Below are 22615 nucleotides of genomic sequence, written 5' to 3' on the forward strand. Positions count from 1 at the left end.
TAGAACTGAAATACATAGCAGTACTGTTGGGTTCTCAGGCCTAAACAGAAAATAAAGCACACGCTGATGTGCTGTGTGCGATGAACTTGTGCTAAACTGTAAATAGTAACAATACAGAATGGAAATAGGTGTGGAGTAAGTAATGTCACCATAGTGAAAAATGTCAAAAAGTTAGTCTGAACTAGTTTTCTTTCCTGACTGATAAGTTAAGACGATAAAAGCCTAAAATACCCTTTTAAACAAAACTAAACAAAAACTAAATGCCTAATATGGACCCTGAAAATCAAATAGTAAAAGATACAATAACGCCTGTAGCAGATGGAGGGCAATATGAAGAATAACAACAGCATGCCTCACAATGTGGCCCTTTTATTAATTAAAGGATGGCGTCATCTGCAAACAGGTGCTGCTGACTTATTTCTCCTGATGATAATAGTATAACTGGCAAATCAAACAGCTACTGAAGAACAACATTAAAGGTTTAGAAGCTGGACTTAAACAGGTTTTACTAACCATATTTGCAGACAAAACGATGAGGACAACTGAATAACAAACACAGTTTCACACCCTAAAACTGAAAACTGATGAAGAACGTGAGGAAGAAGAGTCTTTAAGAGAAAGAAAGAAAAAGAGAAAAGTGGCAAATACAGAACACAAAACCAGCAGGATACAGAATCTTTTGGATTTGGTCTAAAGTTACAGACACAGCAAAAGATCCTTCAGTTGAAATTCAAATACATTTTAATCAGATGGTTTTTAGCAAATTCACCCTATTAATGCCAAAATGCTCTTTAGTGTCGGTGCTATATTTGGTATTTATCAGATTCAACAAAAAATAAAAACATGTCTTTTTATGACCGCATGTTGATAACAAACTGCAGCTTACTAATATCCACTATATTTAGTCACAACGCTTGGAGGACACTCCTAGGAGCATTTTCACACCAGAAAGACGCGCATTTACTTTTATTTTCAATCATCTAATTTAACATATTCTGCCCCGGCATCATCTTTACACATCCATTTCTTTAGCATCGACATTGGGGTCTCCAGATAAGCCAGCTAACTTATTAGCTATCCACATGTAGTAGCAATGTCCTGATAATAACAACAATAATACTTAAGCTGAGCTACGCAGACATTTTACACCCTTCATCCCAACACGTACACGCTATACGAAACAGGTACGCAGAAACGTCCGCACAGTTTAGGGACCTTCTCTTTCACAAAACTGTGCTCTATTTCGTCACTGTTCCAATAAATGTGACAAAATAAGAAAAGGTGTGGCAGCACTTTAAAAAATGAGTCAGAAATCCTGAAGCTCTGTTATAACCAACTTTATTGCCAGCAAGTAAGTCAGACTCTCTGGACGCAATACATGTATAAAGGAATAGGAATAGCTTCATGTAACTCGCAAATGTAATTTAAATTAAACGTATATCTTTGCATTTAACTGGCTAAAGTTTAGTTAAAAACTAAAACTGAAGTTTAAGACCTACACATATCAACCACTAAACAGAAGAGGAAACCACTAAGACTTGTGCATCATCTTTAAAAACATTGCAAACTATATTTCTGCAAACAGCTTAGTCGGAACCCCCCACCCTCCGCCCCCCGGAAAAAAACAAACAAAACAAAAACAATCTCTCAGTCTATTTTTTTTTTCCACAAATGTCACACACAGCAGTGTGACAATAATCCCATTAGAAACAGTCAGATTCAGACTCAAAACTCAAATGTACAACAAACTCAGTGAGTGGCAGGCGAGGTAAATAAGAAACTCTCTGTTGGTACAGTTTAAACCTTTAAAGGAAAGTGCAGACTGTGGAAATTCTTCCGATTTTTTTTTTGTTTGTTGCTGTTGGCTGTTTGTTTTTTTAAGCACATGCTTCCAGAGCCAAAAGCTACTGCATGCATGGCTGGGTGCCAACATTTAAAACTTTGTCAGAGAAATGCATAAAAGCAAGAACAATAAAAAGAAAGAGAGAGAAAAACTTATTCTAAAAGTTCTGTAGTGCTATTATAAATGTTTTACCTAACAATTTTCTCTTTTTTTTCTTTTTGTAATAGGAAATTGAACAACTGAACACTAAAGAGAGATGCTGTTTTTTATCTTGAACTTCCCCTATGCCTGTGGTAGAAGTGGCTCAAAAGGAGTGTTGAAATGGTTAACACTCTAAACTGCCGCTTTAAGATAAGATGCATTGTCTGAACCAAGTTAACAGAGTGAGAAGTGCTTTGAGTAGAATGAGTCAGTCTGTTAGTTTGCTTCGCTGCTTATACCGCAGGAATAAAAACTAACGATAAAACTTCTCCGCGACATGTCACACTGACGCTCGCCAAACATCACTTTTGTCAAATAACCCGTTAAAAATAAACATACATTTCTTTGACATGTCAAGTTTCACAGTAAGATAAAAAGCTGCTTTAATTAAGAAGATATTAGAGCTCAAGACATTTCTCCGTAAATAAAGGGCTTTAACTTTTTTTTTTCGCTTTGCTTTTGTTGTTTACAAGTAGCACTAGTTTTGTGTTTTAACGTTATACTCAGACCCTTTCTTGAGTTTAGTCTGAAGCTAACTTCTTCTACTTTATCAGTAATCTACATTCTGCACTTAACCACAATGACAAAGTAATAACAGCTGGTGCAAGTAAAGATAACCAAAGAAAAAATTTTTAAAAACTTTTAATACTTTTGCCTCTTCTTCTGCTCCAGCTGCCCTGTTAGTCATATCAGCTCACATCATGTTAGGATGTACACGTCTTTGGTTTTTTTTACTCTGTTGGAATGGCTCAATGCTTCTTTCTGTTCAAAAACCTGCGATAGCAAATGCTGATGCATAACTTTTTTTCTTTTTTTTTAACGTTCTGCACAGTTCAGGTCCAAACCAGCATTCATGGTTATGTTTAACGGTGAAGCCAAAAGTATTCGGAGAACCTGTAAATCTTTTAACCTTTCGCCACCGAGCCAAGAGCTTCAGTGTATTTTATTGGGATTTGATGTGACAGACAACATTACTCAAAGTTTTCAGACATTTCATTGGGGCGCCTTCAGGGTGATTTGGTTTAGGAAGTTTTCTGGAAATGTCTGTAATCCAGATTACACTAGAGGGACTTTTTATCTCCTCTGACCTGGGATCCCTTTGGGATCCTTCAGGATGGACTGCAGGGTGGTGGGGTGGAGGGGCCTGTTACCTCTGACCTCAGATAAACAGAAGAGAGCGAATGGATTCATGATACGGTTGAAAAGAGATATTTACACACAGCATAATCAGACCAGTTTCTTGTCTTAGGTCAGTTATATTTACCAAAAATGATTTATCCTTTCTAAATGCCAGCAAACTCAGCAAGAACATGTTTTGTTCAGAAGTTATTCAGAAGTTTATTAGCATTTGGTCAGCGTCAGGACGTCTTGGGTCAAACGTTTTGGGTTTTTTTTTTTCACAAACTTCTCATGATACTTTGTAGGAGTTCTGGTTCATTTCCCCTGACAGAACTGGAGTAATCCAGACGGGCCTTCTTGCTCACACACGTCTCTTCAGATCTACCCACGACTCCTCTGCCTGAATTTGTATGCTTCTTTTGAAGTAAAGGTTTTTTCCTGAGTGGCAGGACCTTAATGTATCCGAAAGTTGTTCCCAACGATGATCCAGACTTTGGAGATCCACTCTTCACTTCCCGATATCTTGGTCATTTTTTTTTTTTTGGCATTCCAACTGTGTCAGAAAATAAACTTTGTTTTCTGAGTGTGGATTTAAAATACATGTGTGTCCAATTAACTCACAAGTGACAGTTAGCCTATCAGAGATTTCCAAAGCCATAACATAATCATCTGAGCTTTTCCACATTGTTAAACAAGATAGTTTTGTATTTAAACTTGTGAGTTTGAAGAAAGTCGCGAGAAAATCTCTGAAACATGTTCCCGCTAAGTTTTCTGACATTTAAGAAATATAAATAATGTAGGTGATTCTAACCAAGCTGAAACAAGAAATGTTGGGTCTAATTTAAGTTCAGACAGCGAGAAAAAAATTGTTTATGTGTCTTTTTATTGTATGTAAACTTTTGGTTTCAACTGTAGTTGGAAATTTGGCAGCTTAAAAGATGCACATTACTCCTAAGACGCTGAGACACCGGGCTAAAATATGGTGAAAAAGCAGCCAAAAGTCTAAAGAAAGACGCTGCAACCTCAGCTTAGCTCAGTTTGAAAGATGTTCAAGATGCATTCACTGACTTGTAGCAACATAGTTCACATCATGAGATAATAATCAAATTCTCTTTGGGCATCTTTTCCCTGTAGCCTGTTTGGCAACATCCCAATCGGGAATAATCTGTCCTGTTGCCTCGGTTAGTCTGACCATTCGCTTTACAGCATATTCAGTAGCACTTCACTTGCTGTGCGTGAGCGTGTGTGCGTGCGTGTGTGTGTGTGTGTGTGTGTATTACAGTAGCGTTGTAGCTGCAAAGGGAAGTCTTATGAGTGACTCACTGTGTGCTGGCCCAGAGTGATATGAGGAAGTTTCACAGTATTGTGCTTAGTGTGTTTTAGTTGCTGAAAAAAAGAAGTGTGGTGTGAAAGAGTATATGGCAATGTGAGCGATGCTTTCTCAGTTTAATGCTCCTGACAGACTCAAACACCAAGCAGCAGAAAGTGACGGTACCAACTCAATTAAACATCACTCACACTTCAAGTTAACACAAACGAGCAGCAGAAACCTCCCACTAGCAGTCACTGCATTCATTTTCATACTCGCAAAACAGGCGCCAAACGGTGACCGAACCTACTTCAAACTACTGTCTCAAAAAAAGAAAAAAACTTTGAGCCATTAAAGCATTCAGCAGCATTTCACAACTGTGACATGTTGACACTTTATTTCCACATATTTCCTGAGCGCTAGCTTTGCAGTTATCTTCCTTGTTTTGACTTCCTCTTTGCTGCGTTGAAGCTCAGTGGTCAAACGAACTATCTTGTGCTCAGTGTCATCACTGCAAAAGCGCTCTTCAGAGGCAAGACGGCTGGCGCTGCTGCTCTCCGACTCATCAAGCTCAGCACAGGCAGGTGACAGGTCGACAGCTAAGGTATTCTGCGCATTATCTGCTCAGGGATGGAGAAACCAAAACAAGGTATGCATCTGACCTCGGTGTTTTATGGTGTATTTTATCTGTGCCGACAAAAGTAATTTGTTCATTTAACCCGCAGAGCCTGTCCTCCGTTCTCTCCGGCGATCAGGCCCCCCACTTAGTGTATTTGACAAGCTGAGTTGGACACTCTGTATCAGTGAGTGTCAGTTTGTCAAATACCCCAAGTGAGGTGTCACTTCTCAACAGACAGAGGTCACTGCACAGACAGAACGGCCGCAACACAGCGTGGAAAAGCACTGAAAAACTGCCAGCCTGATTAGTTGCTTGATGATGTATTTCTAGGCTTCCACTTTCAGCCTAGAAATAAGTTGAATTTCTATTTTTTTTTTTTTTTTTGCAAAGTTCATTTAACTTGCATGCAGCTTTTTGCATGCATTTATTTTGTGAAACTTTCTCATTTGTAAACTTACAGAACAGCAACCAGTATATATATATATATATATATATATATATATATATATATATATATATATATATATATATATATATATATATATATATATATATATATATATATATATATATATACAAAAGAGAGAAAAATGGAAATGCACTGTAAATTACTTCTGTGTGAAAGTGTGTGTCTCTGTAACTTCAAAGGCAACAGAGAGTAAGGCTTTTTAAAGAATGTTGCTACAGTTGTTTCCTTTTGTTCTTTTTTTCTTTGGTTCTTTTGCAGAACCATGCAGCATGGTTGCATGTGTGCCTACTGCCTCCCTGAGCCACATGGTATTTCTGCTGGTCTTCTTCATTTCAGTGTGCACACTTATAAAAAGTCAAGATGCATCAAATTCCTGTAATAAAAGTGAATGATCAGCGAGCGCATGCGACTTCTGCAAACTCAAGCCTTTCCCGCCTAACCGTCTTATGACTTTTCATAGACCACACTTATCAGACTCTCTTGCATTTCCTGAAATTACTCTTGACATTTATAAATGCAGCTGCACTAAAATTTCACCTATCTTGCTACAGGATCTGAGCTTTGTTTCAGAAAGCCCATTATTGCACTAAGAGAAGGTGTATTGTAATTTAGGTTTTGGGAAGTGCCCAAGTTGCACCATATCACCAGGAACCAACGACTTGCGTTACCATATTAGCGTCAGTGATGCAAATAAAGTCCTACGTAGCACACACTAACTGCTTTAAGAAAAGCTACTTGCGCTTCAGCAGCAGCTTGCAGCTGGATTCCATCTCTTGCTCTACAACTTGATGCTCTACTATCATGTTTATTTATATACTTCATGCTGATGAGATACAAAATTAGTAGTGGATTTTACCTACAAAAAAATAAAAAAATAAATATCTGAGCTGAAAGCAGTTTTTCTAAGCTTTTTTGTTGCAGGTTCTAGAAATGTCACATTGTCCTGCACACTGTGACCAGGTTTTGTCTAGTCTCCAAGGCCTTCATCCAACGGCTATTACATTCTGACTTAACTGGCTCGGCACATCATCACTCATGGTTTTAAAGCCATCTGTCTAACCCTGACTCTATAAAAGGTGGTGCATAGAGTAACATAAGCACACACTCAGTTTAGTAATTTCGCACTCTCACGCCTCAAATCTAAAATACAACAGGCGTGTTATTGCACAGTGGCTGTGCTGCATGCTTTTTCTAAATCTGCTCCGTACTTTCTTCTTAAAAGGCCAGTAAGAGGTGATAAGGCTCCACTCTAGTAAAATGTGTCGTTTTATTAAAGGATAAATACAGTTCTGTGCGACGTCAGTAGCCTGCTAGAAAATATTGCGGTTTCTCTGGAGGAGCTGGTGAGTGCTGCGCTCCACTGATCTGACTTTTATGGAAGAGTGGCAAGAAGAAAACCATTGCGGAAAGAAAGATGTAAGAAATCTTGTTTACAGTTTGCTACAGACCACGTGCGCGCCGGTCAAGTGAGGCCAAAATGATGATTTCATGGTGTACATGCAAAATACTACGTGTGGCAGAAAATCAACACTGCACCTTCTCATTAAAACAAAGCAGGACAGATAAGTTACTAAGAAGCATTTGGGAAGACAAGTTGTTCTGCAACTCAGGTCTGTTGTGACAAAAATACATAACATGCATAGATCACAAAACAAATTCAAAAGTGAAGTTCACTCTTCATCAGATCTGGCTGAATGTAATCAAATGTACTGAGAAGAATGAGCGAGACCTTTAAAATGCGCAAACGTGGTAGAGACATTTATGGACTCAGGGGGGCGCAATACCACATAGCAACTCTAATAACTTCAACGTCTCGTAGAAGTTTGTGGTTGTGACGTGAAACTACAAGCCTCATTCATTCAGGACTCCAAGAGCCCATAGGAACAAGGATACTGAAATCTTTAGGTTTTCCCAGGAAGTGTGCAAAATGGAGATAAAATTAGAAAGAGTAGGAATAACTAAAATACTGGAGAGACGATGTTGATTATGGAGTTGGGAGGGAGAAGGAAAAGAGAGAGAGCACTGAGACGGGCTATGAAGGGAGGGAAGAAGAAGAGAGAGAAGGATGATGGGAATAGAGAGGAAGGAGGCAAGGGCGACCCCTAGAGGAAGCAACTGGAACAGATCATTACGACACATAACCAAGCTCTACATACATCTGAATTTTTTTTTTTTTAAACCCGATGACAAGAGAAGCTAGCATCACAGTGCTAAATGTTGGGCTCTGTTAATTTATGACAAGAAGATTCTGGTTTCAAATTCTGCCTGGACTCAGCCCTCTGTTTAGATATTTTCTGCTGTTTCCTGCAAACTCCTGCTTCCATTTCTAACTTTACTAATGAATTAGAGTATAATTTTTTGTGCATTGAAAAAGTGTCGGACACAGTTTGGTGTTGTAAATTAAGCCATACATCCTCAAATCTTATTGACACGCCAGAAACCGTCTTAATTCTTCATAGTCAACCCCAGGTTGAAATTAGTTTTTAGAGAACAACTTCAGACTTCTTGACTGAATCTCACTGTGGTGAGACGTTAAAGTAAATTAAGCGCCGTAGACTTCCTGTCATGTCCACGAAACCAGTTTGAGAAGATGAATTTAGTGACATGGTGCATGTCCTCGATCAGAGGATGTGTACGCTGTGGTTGTAAAGAGGTGAACGTTGTCTGGAAAACGAGGGGGAAAAACAACCTCTGGTAGGTTATGAGGTTTCAGAAAGCAGCAGTCAGTATTTATGGAACAACAAAAAAGCAGGGGTGGTTTTTAGTTGACCAGAGTGCTGTTAAAAAGGGGAAACACCAGATAAAAATATCTAACTTCCTGCAACTTTAAGGTGCATTTAATGGGGAGCCATCATCCCTGTGTGCCGAGTATGTTGTCCCCGCTTTCTGCTAAGAACAGGGAGACTAGGTTGCGTGCTTTGTGCAGAACCTATCACAAAGCACGCAATATATGAATCACAGAGCTTTCACGGAGCGTCCCTGCTCTGGAAACACAGGTAACTTTCTGCATTTTGATTGGCTGGGGGGTGGAAAAACGGTAGGCTTACTCATAGCTCTATTCATGCAGTGATACCAATGAAAAGAAGCAGGAACAGTCTTTGAATATATCCGTGTACACCTTTGATAACACAACAGTCGATAAGCCAGAATCTCCTGGTTGTTCTTGGATTCAGTTTTAATTATCGAGTCAATCAAGCACCAAACAGGATTTGTTGGATTTGATCAATGGCATTTTATACCCCATGTTTAAGATCATTGTTATACAGATTTTTTTCTATACTTACCTTCATCAGTGTTCTTTTTAAATAAATCTGAACCTATAGTCCACGTCCATGTAACATGAAAAAAAATATATATATTTAAAATCTGCTCAAAGGGCCTTGGAATCAATCAACCCGACATCTTCTAATCAAGACACTGTGCATTTTTTAATAACTATTGATTAAATTACACAACAATCAACAAGTGGCACTGTTTAATAATACAGAAAAAGGCTTTGTGAACGTTTCATTGAGTGATTTCATTTAAGCTATTCTTACGTACTGATGAATATGATCGGCTGAAAGACGTTGGATATCCATATGCACCCTTCAAAACACATTGAATGGAAAGTTTCTTAATTCAAGTGACATTAAAGTTGACATTATGACTTACGTATCTATATCTAATCTTCCTTTCCTTTCTAAAGTCATTGAGAAAACAGTTGTACATCATTTAAATCTCATCATAGCACTAAAACAACACTTGAGAACATTACGAATTATATTGTCTTGGCCTCAGATAGTGGACTTATGTCTGTTCTAGTTTTGTTAGATCTTGGTGCTGCTGACCACAATATCTGCTTGGAAAATCTTGAACATGTGGGTATAAAAGGAAAAGTACTAGGCTGGCGTCAGTCGTATCTGTCTGAAAGATTCCAGTTTTCCTCACAATTCAGGGTAGAAACTGACATGTATGTCTCTTGATAGTTATTTCCTTGAATACTTGTGTTAGTCATCTTCCCTCAGTTTTCTTGCTCTGGGCTTTTTTTTTTTCTTTCTGATTAGCCACACCTGTTTCTCAAGTAACTCATCGGTCTTTCCTGCAGCTGAGTCACATGAAAATCAAGCTACCTTGTAGTCCTCCGGCAGTCTTAGAGCAACGCTTAGGAGGTCCCGTCAGACCGTCAGTTTCCAAAACCACACACACAATAAAAAAATCTTGTAAAAGTATGCACGGGTCAGAGCAACCCCACCGGACCACACACAGAGTAAAAGACTTCTGGGCTATAAATGACCCCGTCTCATAACAAACACCACAGGAGGACTGGAGCAATTCAATTTAGTATTTTAATGATTGGCCCTTTGGCAAGAAAACACAGTCAGAACCCGCTCTACTTTAGCATCTGGCTGGCTCTAGAACCAGACCTACTCTGGTGTGAAAAAGACCTTAACAGTTCAAATCTGGCATTGTGGGGGCTCACTGAAGACCTGTACCACATAGCCTGATATTCTGTTATCAAGGAACTAGGCAATCCTTGAGACAAAACGAGACATGTTACTGATTTCGGGAGAACAGGAATGGACGGGATGAGACTTTAATATTAGCTTGAAGAAAACTTCAAAGATCAAATTTATGCCTCTAAACGCCTTTATTCAGCATTTTTTTTAGATTTTTGCCACAAATTCAACACACTGGTCTTTCGTTTTCTGGTTTGTTTTCATCTCTTAAGAACTTAGGACAGTTCTCTCAACTGGGACAACTGGGAAATGTCAGCTGTACCACGATTCTGTGTCACTCAATACTGACACCTGCTGGACATTAAAAATTCCTTCAGGCAACGTAGTGATTTGATGACCTAGTCCATACAATAAGATTTTAGTCTTTGCATTTTATTGAATACTATATATTGTATTATGTCATATCTTCAGTTAAATTTAAAATATGATATACAGTCAATAAATAATGTGAACATGTACCATAAAGTGAAAATTTAAGTGAATGTGTTTGGAATGAGGATGCATGGACTGTTTCTTTTTCCACAAATTTTTTATTTAAAAAAAGTTTTACAACATTTTGAAATTTAATCTGTTACTCTTTTTTGACAAAACTTCTGCTGTAGAAAAAATTAAGTAAACACTACATTGACAGCGAATCCTTGTTTTTCTTAGTGGTTGATTCCGAAAATAACCCGTGATAGGCAAAATCCGTGAAGTAGTTACCTATATTTTTTACATTTATTACACAGCATAAATAAATACTCTACATTGAAACCAAAGAACAAAGCCTGTTTTCAGATCAGCAGATGTGCGTGTTCATCAATCGGGCCTGTGATTCGGAGTCTTGTCATTAAAGCGTCTCCTCCAAGCTGCCCCGCGAGATTCACAGCTGTATCTACGGCAGAGCGATGGATCTCATCAAGCGGCCCTCCGGTCGGGTTCTGCTGCCTCTGGCCACAGGTTTTTCCAGCTGGCATTCAAAGTTTCAATTTCCATCTCCTGAATGGCCAATCTGTATTAAATACCGTAACTTTATTGGCACTCAGGTAGGGAAGAAGCACGGAAACTGTTTTTACCAATCATAGGGTCAATTAGGGGGCTGCACAGTGGTGCAGTTGGTAGAGCTGTCGCCTTGCAGCAAGAAGGTTCTGGGTTCGATTCCCGGCCCCGGTCTTTCTGCATGGAGTTTGCATGTTCTCCCTGTGCATGCGTGGGTTTTCTCCAGGTTCCTCCCACAGTCCAAAAACATGACTGTCAGGTTAATTGGCCTTTCCGAATTGCCCCTAGGTGTGAGTGTGTGTGTGCATGGTTGTTTGTCCTGTGTGTCTCTGTGTTGCCCTGCGACAGACTGGCAACCTGTCCAGGGTGTACCCCGCCTCTCGCCCAGAACGTGAGCTGGAGATAGGCACCAGCACCCCTCCCGACCCCACTGAGGGACAAGGGTGAAGGAAAATGGATGGATGGATGGAGGGTCAATTAGGACGCAGAACACTGTGGGGGAAAAAACTGCACAAAAAAATATGCAAAGCAGCGATACCATGAAAGGTGAACTGCGTTATAGCGAGGGTTCCTTGCATATGAAATAATTTATAAAAATCAATTGAGTAATTTGTAGAATGGCTGTATCTGAGTTATCCTAGGTGTATCTGGGACTTCATTCTCATGCCTGGCCTCAAAATGCCTCGACATTGAAAAGGTGGATTTATTTAAATAAGACAGTTTAGTTAAAACATATGCGACACTTAACCCGCAGAACATAATATGAAAGTAAACTAAAAGTCAGTTTCAACTGAATTTGGATTCAGATAGATCAAGTAGAAACTGACAAGAACCAGATGAAACAACAAAAATGAAAACAAATTTATTTTCCAATATAAGGTCAAAATGGTCTCACACTGCGGAAACCTTTCCTTTGAAGCTGCTCCATAGTTGATGCTGTAAAAGGTTAAGAATTCGTTTGGCAAATGCATTTGACAGATTGACAGATTCGCTTCCTTATAAACACAGTTTGGCGCGTTAATGTCATTTCGAAACAGTTCCTGTATCGGTCACGTGACTTGCTGAAACCAATACGCGCACCAACACGGGTTTTGGTCTATGGGCTTGACACATGCGCCGACGCATCAGTGTTGCCGGACCCATCACTACTGTGAACTTAACGTACTCTTGGGCTGCCTTCACACTGCAGCCTGAAGTGACCAATTATTTGTTTTTGTTGACGTAATGCGACCTAAAAATCACTATTCTACGTGCTGATACGCGCAAGCAGGAAGAAAAACAACAGCCACGGCGGACGATAATGAGGATTAAGTTGTTAATATGCTGCTCCGGTCGGACACCAACTTCAGATGTGTAAGCTAAGCTACATCGTTAGCATCCATGTTCACCGTTAGCATCCATGTTCACTTCCGCAAACACAGAGAACTACTTCTTTTTATGGCGGTTGACAAAACCATAGGGCAAAACACTGAGAACACTGACGTTATTGCGCCCTCTACTGCACACTTTCAGGTGGTTTGTCCTTCACACTGCAGGACACATACAAATCGCATTTGAAAGTGTTAAAGGCTACGTCAAAAAAAATAAAAAAATAAAAAAAATAATCGGAATTGGGTCACTCCAGGCTGCAGTGTGAATGTAACCTTAGATATCCATCCAGCAGTTGGTATAGCAATTCTTTCTCCCTCTTTTTGGATCTAAGCATCTTGGAGTACTTGCCCATATTTTTTAAATGTTGTCTGTCACACTGTTGGATTTATACTGGAAACCAAAAATGCTACCAAACAAATTATTTAAGTGTCAACTTCTTCATGCAAAGCCCTGGTGACTGCAACTGGCAAGTGTTCACGAGATGGCATGTACCTCAACAAGAAATACTGTGATATGGAGAGATCTTGTTAAACCCCCTAAAAGGAACGTTTCCTTATAAAAGCGACGGTCATGTCTATCAATATTCCTACCAACGACATGCAGCCATACTTTTCTCACTATAAGATGACGCTCTAGGTGAAGCTGTACCTCAGTACAAAAGGGCCTAGAAAGGGCCGGTACTTGTATAGTGCTTTATCAAGTCCAAAAGGATCCCAAAGTGTGTCACACTACATTAAGTCATTCACTCATTCATGTACAGAGTCACAAGCTCACAGTGGTAACCCACATTGTTGACATAGCTGACCTGGGGCAGTCTGACAGGAGCGAGTCCTGTTGCCTGAGCATATTATTATTATTAATAATTATTTCACAAGGAAAATCCCATTGAGATTTAAAATCTCTTTTACAAGAGAGTCCTTGCCAAGACTGGCAGCAGCACACAGAGTTTATAAAACATTCGCAGCAAAACAGAAAAAAAAGTTACCACCATCGTAAATAAAACTGTAAAAAGATTCCTCAATTAAAACATTTACAGATAAATGATTCCTTCTGGTCCTATGAGCAGAAAGTTGAAAAGAGATTTCTTTCCAAGTTCAGTTCAGACTTCAGGCACTGAAAGTAAAAGTAAGTTCTCACAATGAAGAGAATATCCCCTGGTGGCGTTTCGATTTATGTAGGCCAACAAATAACAAAGAAGTCGTCCACATATGACCATAAAAATAAAAATGTGTCAGTGATGAAGGCCAAGGCTGCTGTATCCGGTGCAATGATGTGTAATGAGGTTTTTTTTTTTTACATCCTTGTTCTCGAATGATCAAGGTGATAAACATGTCTGTAAAAAACAACAGATAAAGGAATGAGTTCACTCAAATAAAAACAAGAAATGACATGTATTCAAACAACCAGTTCGCAGTGAAGAGCAGAAGAGAAGAGAATAATGTGGCTATTACAGTGACTAATATTTTTGGCTGGTTAGACACAATAAAATAATCTCTGTAATGACTAGTCTCAATCTACCCAGACACAACCTCATACTTGAACCATTGAACCAGAATGTTGTTTTGTTGAATTCACACAGTTTCCACGCTGCTTTAGCCAAACGTTAGCGCTACAGATGACCGTTGACTTCGATTGCACATGTGGTCAGCCCAATCTGTGTGATGTTAGAAAGTTGTGATTTCTGGAGCACAACTGTTTGTGATTTGCTACGATATTATAAACTGATCTCCCTTTGACAAACATTTGTGCCACCATCTTTACTTGATCTAATTCTTGTAAATAAATGCAAAATTCTGCACTTTGCATGCAACCCGATGCGTTGTTTCTCCCTCTACAGATATCTTTTGTAAAACAGTCAAGGATTGTAAATCACCTAATTTGGGGCCCCAGAGGTCTTGGGGCCAACAGCATCTGGTCTGCAATCAGTTTCTTTATTAAAATCAGTCAAGGAATATGAGGCAGCTAACCTGGGATTAGCAGCCTGGTTTGGGGATCTGTGATTTGGGGCATTTGGCTTGGGGCTGTTATTATCTGGTCTAAGTCCAGCTTTTTTATTAAAAAGAGTCTTGGACTGTAAGGCATCTTATTTGATATTAGCAATATGGTTTTGAAACCAGAAGTTATAGGCAATCGGCTGCGAGGCTGCAGTTTCTGGCCCAGGACCAGTGTCTTTATTATTTTTGATACTGTAATACCAAAAGCTCTACATTAGAGCCAATAACCTTTTTAAATGTTGTAAAAAAAATCAAATTGAATCTTTTTTCTCTTGATTCTAATCTGGTGTAGTTGGTGTTTGGCAGAACTAAATCTTTGTTTTCTGCATGAGCCTTTCCTTTTTAACATCTCAAACTCTCGCTAGACAGTTTTATATTTTGTGTGAAATGGCAGATTACCCTCCGGTTTGGCTGGATTTTTTCTTCTGTTATATAAAATATTTTTTTAGATGCTTTGGATAAATTTTATGAGACACCAGACCCATAACCTTGTTTTATTAAGAACTTTAAAATACATACAACATCCTTTACATCATGTACATGAAATAAAACTCTGCTTGCCATATGCACATTTTGCTTACCACAGAACAACGATTTGTCTCCATAATGACAATATTTAATATTTATTGAATAAATTATATGTATATCCCCACCATCTCTAAGTTTGAGCCAGTTTTATTTCTGTAAGCTATAATTGAAAACCCATATGTTGTGAAGAAACTTAAAAAATTGGTTGTACATTCAAATGTATGAGTGGAAAATCAAATTCCGCTCTAGAGAAATTCAGAGGAAAAACCACTGCTGGAACCAGCTGATCTGGATCTACAACAGGATCTGCCTGGCTCTAGAGCAGACACTACTGTAGTGGGGGGAAAAAAAACAAAAAAAAAGAGCATCCAGTTTACAATCTGGAATTGAGAGGGGCACACCGAAGGTCTGGGTCATGAATTCTGTGCCACAGAGTATACATCTCGCCTGACAGCATTCTGTGCACAAGAAGCATTTCTTTAAAGAAACAAGGGTCAAGCTCATCAACATTCTTGCCAGGAACATGCAGTCCAGCTGTTCTCACTCCAAGATGGTGCTCCGGTTTAAACCCTGCCCGAGCCAGACACATCCCCATGTAAACGTCGTCAATCGGAAGAATGGGGATGGAGTGTGAGTTGGCGTAAATGACCGAAGCCGTGTAGCCAGACAAGAGGAAGCCCCCACCACCGCAGTAAGCAGGGTATAACTTGGACTCATAGAGCTGCTCTGGAACGTAGTATTTACTCTGTGGCGAACGGATGGGTCCCACGTTGTAGATCAGATGACCTGCAAACAGATGCTTCCTTCCACCTTTGTGTTCAAAGTTTTGGAGATACACAACCATGTTGTCCGTGTTAGCAAAGACATCGTCATCACCATTAAACAGGAAGTGGGCCCGTGGGCAGTTTCTCTCCATCCACTCCAAAAAGAGCATTTGCTTCAGCGTGAGGTTGTAAAACGTGTCCTTGAAATCCCACTGGATTATGTCGTTGTACTTGCTTTGCTCAAGCTTGAGGAGTTGGTTTAGTCTCTTCTTCTCATAACCCGTGCCCATCGTTCCTGAGATGAAGATCCTTCGGATCCACACGCCGTTAGACAGTCTCTCCTTGGCCCAGGTCTTGCGCAGCACTTCTCTGCGGTCGTAGTTCACGGCAGAACTTTTGATGACCAGTAGAAGGAAGACATCAGATGATGCATTGGCTCCACCACACTTGTTGGGTACGTCAAGTAGCATGGGAAAGTGTCGGCAGTGACGGTAGTAGAGGAGGTCTTTAATGTTAGTAGGAAGTGAGCTGAAGTTCTGGATCTGTTCAACAGATATATTTCTTTCACATCTTGGTGAGGGGTCAATTTTTGGGGATTCTCTGACTGAGGACAGCATGTGACATTCATAGTTTCTGATATCAATTTGAAGTTTGTGGTCCGAGTTGGAGAGATCATCAGAATAGTAAAAGAAAGTGACCAGCATAAGAGTTCCCACCGTCACAGAGGTTACTACACAGACTACTCTCTGAAATGGTCTTTTACCAAACCTGCAATGCCAAAAAAAGACATCTGTTAATAATAGTGCTGAACTGGCAATTGTCAAAGTATTTCTTCCACTGGCTCTCAAAAACATGCACACTCCTAAAAAATGTATAGGTTTTAGAGATTTAAAAACCCATTCTAAATTTTCTCCAAAACTTAGTGTTTGAAATAAACTAATATTATTTAAGTACAAAAAAGTCTCACTTAACCCTTGGATTTTTACTTTCAGCTATGAATAAAACATCAGCAAGATTATTGGACCTTTCCTACCACCTCCCGCCCTTTTCCCAATAGATGAACCTCATCTTTTTGTTTTTTTCATTTTGATTTTCATAGTTTTCAAACATACTTACTTTCTTTCAGTCTAATTGCAAATGATAACTGTCACAAAAGTAGGGAAAGGATTTATCATTGTAGACGGTGTAGCAACTAACAAGTGAAACTAGAGCTTAGCAAACCAGGACTGTACAGTTCTACTGGAAAGCATTAGACAAACTGACATTAGACAAGGATCCGACAAAACACAAAGACAACAGGTGGACTTAAATAGACAGGGAGGGTAATCAGGTAAGTAGACACACCTGGGGAGCAATCAACAGGGAAGACAGACTCACAGGGGAAAATGAACTAAAACACAGATAAACCTAAAAAATAACTACACAGAAAACACAGATCATAACAAAATGTCTTTCAAAGTTTAGGATAATAAAGCTAAAACAACCCAAAAAAGTTTCAGATGTAGACATTTCACAAAAAATGTGCATAAAATTTTCTTTTGTTTTTTAAGTTGTGCTGTGGTAACACAACATTCCAACATTCATCTGGTTATCTTTGTTTAAACAATTCCTCTCTTTCAACAGTTTCAGGAAAAATAAAAAAATCTCTTACAGGAACTTATGCAAAATATTTGTCAAACTGCCAAGACCTTTGGAGCCACAAATCAACGTTTCTTGAAACATAAACTTGAGGAAGACTTTTATCTGTTCTCTAGATTATGACTGCAAACAAACGTACTTTTAAAAGCTTCAACAAAAAGAAACTACTGGAGCGTTTGTATCTGTCTAAAAAGCAAATGCGATGTTTATAAACTACATTGAAAAATGTCTCAAGTGAAAGGCTAGTATTTCTAAAAGAGATAAAATTTCCTTGTTTTTTTTTTAGTACTCAAACACATTTTTTAAAAATTCTCCTTTGCTCTTGATCCCACACATAACAGAAAACTTATTACAGCTACCCTTTATTCAAATGACTTTCATAATCAGAACAGTATGATAAAATATAATTAGAGATTTTAATAATTTAAATGCCACAGCTCTTGTTGATCTTTTCTTTTCATATAAGGTAAAAATAATTATTAACAAATCAGACATACATTGTTAAATACATGACGAAAAATTTTAAAAATATCATATGAAATAAATCAGGAATAATTACCTGAGCATTTTGGTAGATCTGTAAGTTGTTCAGTAGGTCTCAGTCAGATAACAGACAATGCAAGTGCAGGGCAGATTATGCAGGAAACAAGTGTTGTGCTTGAGATCATACGCCTTCCCTTTACCCAGGGTTTCATCTGTCAGGCGACGAGAGGCTTGGCATGTTACACAAACACACAAATCTATCAAGAAGAAAGACTGGAATAATTTTTAACTTTTTATTGTTTGTTGCTGTCATTACAGAAATGGAGGAGTTAAACATTTTGTTTTTGAAAGCAGCTGCTTGACAAGAGAGCTCATGTAGTCCAATTAAATATTTTATATTCATGAAAAGCTCACAAGCTTTTCATAAATCAGATTTAATCCTGAAAAGAAATGTATTAACCTGAACATACGGTAATAATTTATACTGAAAGAGTAACTTCACATTATTTGAAAATCAGTTGGATAATTCCTTCCTTCCTTTTTTTTTCTAAACCCATACATAAAAAGTGAAATGGATCAAATCAAAAGTACAATATTGGAAAAATAAATTTATAATCATACCCTTGAACAAATCCTTCTGTCATGTCAGGCAGTTCTTTTCCAGGTCTTCCCACTGGAAACTTGGACATTTTCTCTTCCGGGTTTAAACAAAAACAATTGCAAAATTATCATTCATACCTGTGTTGTTACAGAATAATTGCTTTCTGCTCCATAAATTACACTTTAAATGTTATAATGAGTTTGGGTGAGATGTGAAAACAAGAAATTTCCTTTCTGGACATTTAGTTGCTCTATTAATCCTTCCTGTGTGATTTACTAAGTCATCTCTTTTAAAAACGAATCCCTTCCCCAGCTTGCTGATCCAGTTTTAAACAGTTTTCTTGCGTTCTGCAGAGGAAACTGAGGCTTTTTCCTGAAGCAGATTTCCCAGCAGTGATGCATCTTCCAGTGCTGTCGTTACACGCCTCAGGCAGGTTTTCAACACCTTCCTCCCCCACACAAAGTCATGAACTGATTCTTGAACCTGGGAACGTTAAGCGAAGAATCAGGAATTTGCTTTCTGTTTAGCATGGTTTTCTTGCTGCCAGTCATAAAATATACAGAAAAGGGTACAGACTTCAAATTATGCTTGAATGGTTAATAAATCTCTCATATCTGAGTGTTCCTCTGTGATTAACTGTGAACCTGTCTACACTCCTTCAGAGGCACCGCTGCTGGAATCTTGTGTGTAATTATGCTTTGATTCATGTTAAAGAGTTGAATAAGCAGTGGATCACACATTTGCCTGACATTCGTTTACATAGCCCCAAACTACATGCATGCATGTGGAGAACATACAAACGCTCACAAAAAAAAAAGCTCAGTGACACAATTCATCCTCATCAAGAACTTAAAATCAGTTCAGTCAGATTAAAATCAATTAATTAACATTCACAGTTCCCCAGCTAAAACGTTTTAATTCTTAGTTTACAGCCCCACCACAAACTAGGCACCAATAATTTGTCGTATTTCGGATGACATAAAGTTTATAAATATAGATGTAGGTCAGAACGTCATTCACAAGTTATCATATCAGGTGTATCACCTATCACCCAGCGTTTGTAAGCTACTTTAAATCTGTTTTTGTCATGTAGTGTGGATCAACAGCTGAACTGAAATACAGGCACCAGCTGGGGAGGATCATGGTGGAATTTCAATAATGAAATGAGAGAACATCCAACAGCAGCAAACGGAGAACAGGACAGGACATGAGTGATGTTGGATGGAGGTGAGGAAATCAGGTGATTGGGAACAGCTGTGGGAGCGAGCTGAGGAAAGCGTTGGCGAAGGAACAACACTGATCTACTACAACTAAATCCAGATACATAAGAGCAGATATCAGGAATAAATGAAGGAAGTAAACGCAATATTTTTTATTTTTTACCTATGTCGCAACACAGAGACATGAACTGAATATGAGACCAGATGAACAACAACAAAAAAAAAAAACCCAGGGAAAATAATCAAATCAAACACAATGGAGAAAACCAAACAACCAAGGGAAATAAAGTGACTTATTTTATAATTACATTTGTCTTGATAGTCTTTAACGTCATTAATACAGGTGTGTGTCATTTTATATGTTCGCCGAACATTCCCCGAATGTTTATGATGACGCAGGGGCGAGGTTTTCCGAACGTTCAATACGAACTGGGAAGCCACGTGCACAGAAGAGCGTGAAGGAGCGACAGACTTTTGGCTAAAGTGAATTAAAATGAAAATTATCTATCATTTTTAATGAAAACAATATTTGTGGTGTCACTAAATAAAGTTACAGCCTGTGTTTCTGCTCTCCAGTCCACAAAAGCCCAGGGTTCACAGAGGCCTCCATAACAAGACGAGCCGAAAACCTCTAAAAATTAGATAAGCCTGACCAAAGCTGGCTTATGAAATCTTTTATCTGCACATCTCGCAGGCATAGCGTGTCGACAGCCTGTCGACAGCTTGTCGACAGTCAGTACATGTGACATGTAAAACGAACGGCATTTGTTAACTCGCCCAGGTTGTTCAGCAGGTCTGAGGACAAACTTTGAAAATCATTTTCTCAAAAAAAAATAAAAATAAATAAATGAATAAATAAATGGATTGGATAGTGCCAACGTTCAAATGGCCATGTCTTCTTCACTTCTTGTTTAGATTCTGTACATAACTCGAAACTCCCCTGTGTAGGCATCTTCCTATTAGGCTGTGGCCAGTCACATACGTATATAATCAGAAAGCAGCCAGCTGGTCATTATAAAAAACAGATCAGGAATATCACATGGCATACAATTCATTCTTTTTATCCTCGCGCTACATAAACATCACAATGTGTGGTATTTCTGGTGATTCCTCTAATTAAACAAATTTTCTAAAATCCTTCCGTTTGATTTGCTTCTTGAAATGCAGAATACAAACCGTGGAGACTGGAGGCCACTAAGCCGAACTTTAACAGTCTAGTTACACAGCCCATCACTAAACAAAAGATCTTTTTACATTCGTTTAAAGAAAAATATAGGACGTAATCTTGTTGCCCTGACAAGATACAGCAAGTACAGTATTTGTGCGAGTTTTAAAACCTCATTTGGTTTAAATTTTATGAGTAATTATGACTGAATAGATAATTTGATGAGCTGAGTCATTTTACTGCCTTTGGCGATGTGCAACGGTGAATCAAATAAGTCCACATCACTCTTTACTTTTAATGGAGCGACATTCTTGTCAGGATTCCACCTCTTTGAGTCATCAGCTCTGAAACGCGTCTCATCAGTTCGGAACCTGGTGTTCTTTTTCTGACTCTCAGCATCTTCGATCACTTCAGCACCTGTTGTACTCGTAATGAACAAAAGGCAACTGTGGTTCCGAATGTTTGCGTCAGCTGAATCGGATGTGTATGTTTGCATGTACAGTACTGACTGTAATCTGTTTTATCTGTGTAGTGTAGAAATTAGACAGATTCTGCAGGAGAAGGGCAAAAAAACAACAAAAAAAAGGAAGTAATTTTCATTGACCAATTTTCAGCATTCTTAAAATTCTTAGAATCATTGGTGTGTACCAAAGAAGACTTTGGTACACACCAATGATTCAGCTTCTCTGAATCATTGGTGTGTACCAATGATTGGTAATACCCATAATGGTTTACCCATTATTTGGGTACACACCTTTCACAGAAAGGTGTGTACCCAAATAATGGGTTTGGGGATGTTGATGTAGTCTGAAGTCGATTTTGTACACACCTTTCAGAGAAAGGTCTTCTCTGGTACACACCTTTCAGAGAAGCTGATAAGCCACAAATAATGTTCAGCTGTCCCAGCAATGTGTAGAAATACTGGAACTGTAAAACTTTCCATCCATGGAAAAGTACCAGCCACCTGTGGAGAGGTATCCGTTCTGGTTTGACAGACTCAAACTGGAACTTTTGCACCACAAACCAGACCGGTTTGTTTGGAGAATGAGCAATTGAACTTTGATGCGAACCAAGAAAGTGAATTCCAGCGCGGATCGAATGCACATGCAAGCGGACTGGAGACCGCCCCCAACCTGGGATGCGAATGACAGCACAGGGTATTCTGGGTAAATACAACCTAAACAAACGTGAGCATTGAGGGAGAAGTAGTTTGTGATCTTATACCAAAGACAAAAGAGAAATCTGACTCTACTTCACTATTCCATGAAGAAGGAAGTGGCCCACAGCGCCACCACAGGCAAGGAGGTGAAGAGGTTCCTCAATTAGTTTAGATCATTGGAGACAGTGCAGTGTGAAAGTGAACCACAGCAGCTGAAAATTTAACAAAAGTTGCGATTTTGGTCCCCAGTCGAAACAAGTCTACCGGGCTATGAGGTGTGAAAGTGACAGTGATCACTCTTAAGATATTCTGTATATTTATGTTCAGGGATAGGTTTCACGTTTTACGAAATAATGGGTTTGGGGATGTCGATGTAGTCTGAAGTCGATTTTGCACAATTTTCAGCCCTCCATTATCTGAAATCAAAACAACAGAAGACTATAAAACAACCTTGTTAGCATGCAGGGAACTTCTAAATTGCCTTGATGGGATTTTCATGTATAAAAGGTCAGAATTTTAAGCAAGCTGATGATCACCTGTTGCTTACAGACACAATATTTTCTCCATGTTCCTCTACTTTTGAAAATGACACAACGAATCAGAAATAATGTCCTGTAAAGCTTAGTGCCACAGAAAATAAGGCTGCCTGCTGTAA

The 22615-nt window shown here is 38.9% G+C and overlaps 1 protein-coding gene and 1 long non-coding RNA gene across 5 annotated transcripts; one reads left to right on the plus strand and one right to left on the minus strand.

Moving 5' to 3' along the window:
- The first annotated feature begins 4453 nt into the window (after positions 1–4453).
- On the plus strand, positions 4454–6453 carry LOC148155419 (uncharacterized). Its single transcript, XR_015765298.1, has 2 exons — positions 4454–5121; positions 5198–6453. It is a non-coding gene; the product is annotated as an uncharacterized LOC148155419 (long non-coding RNA).
- An 8427-nt stretch (positions 6454–14880) lies between these two features.
- LOC106906127 (N-acetyllactosaminide beta-1,3-N-acetylglucosaminyltransferase 3-like) lies at positions 14881–18852 on the minus strand. Of its 4 annotated transcripts, none has more exons than XM_088012515.1 (3): positions 18437–18852; positions 17892–18027; positions 14881–16462 (listed from the first exon to the last, which is right to left on the minus strand). In XM_088012515.1, the coding sequence occupies exons 2-3, from the start codon at positions 17897–17899 to the stop codon at positions 15304–15306; spliced, it is 1167 nt and encodes a 388-aa protein (XP_087868641.1). In that variant the 5' UTR covers positions 17900–18027; positions 18437–18852; the 3' UTR covers positions 14881–15303. The 4 variants fall into 4 exon arrangements, with proteins under 4 accessions (XP_087868641.1, XP_087868640.1, XP_087868639.1 ...); XM_088012514.1 differs by having other exon boundaries at positions 17892–18045; XM_088012513.1 differs by having other exon boundaries at positions 17892–18072.
- Positions 18853–22615: the final 3763 nt, after the last annotated feature.

The sequence above is a fragment of the Poecilia mexicana genome, unplaced genomic scaffold, assembly GCF_051168715.1.
Source record: "Poecilia mexicana isolate PSO_F unplaced genomic scaffold, ASM5116871v1 scaffold_14, whole genome shotgun sequence".
In the NCBI taxonomy this organism is placed as follows: domain Eukaryota; kingdom Metazoa; phylum Chordata; class Actinopteri; order Cyprinodontiformes; family Poeciliidae; genus Poecilia; species Poecilia mexicana.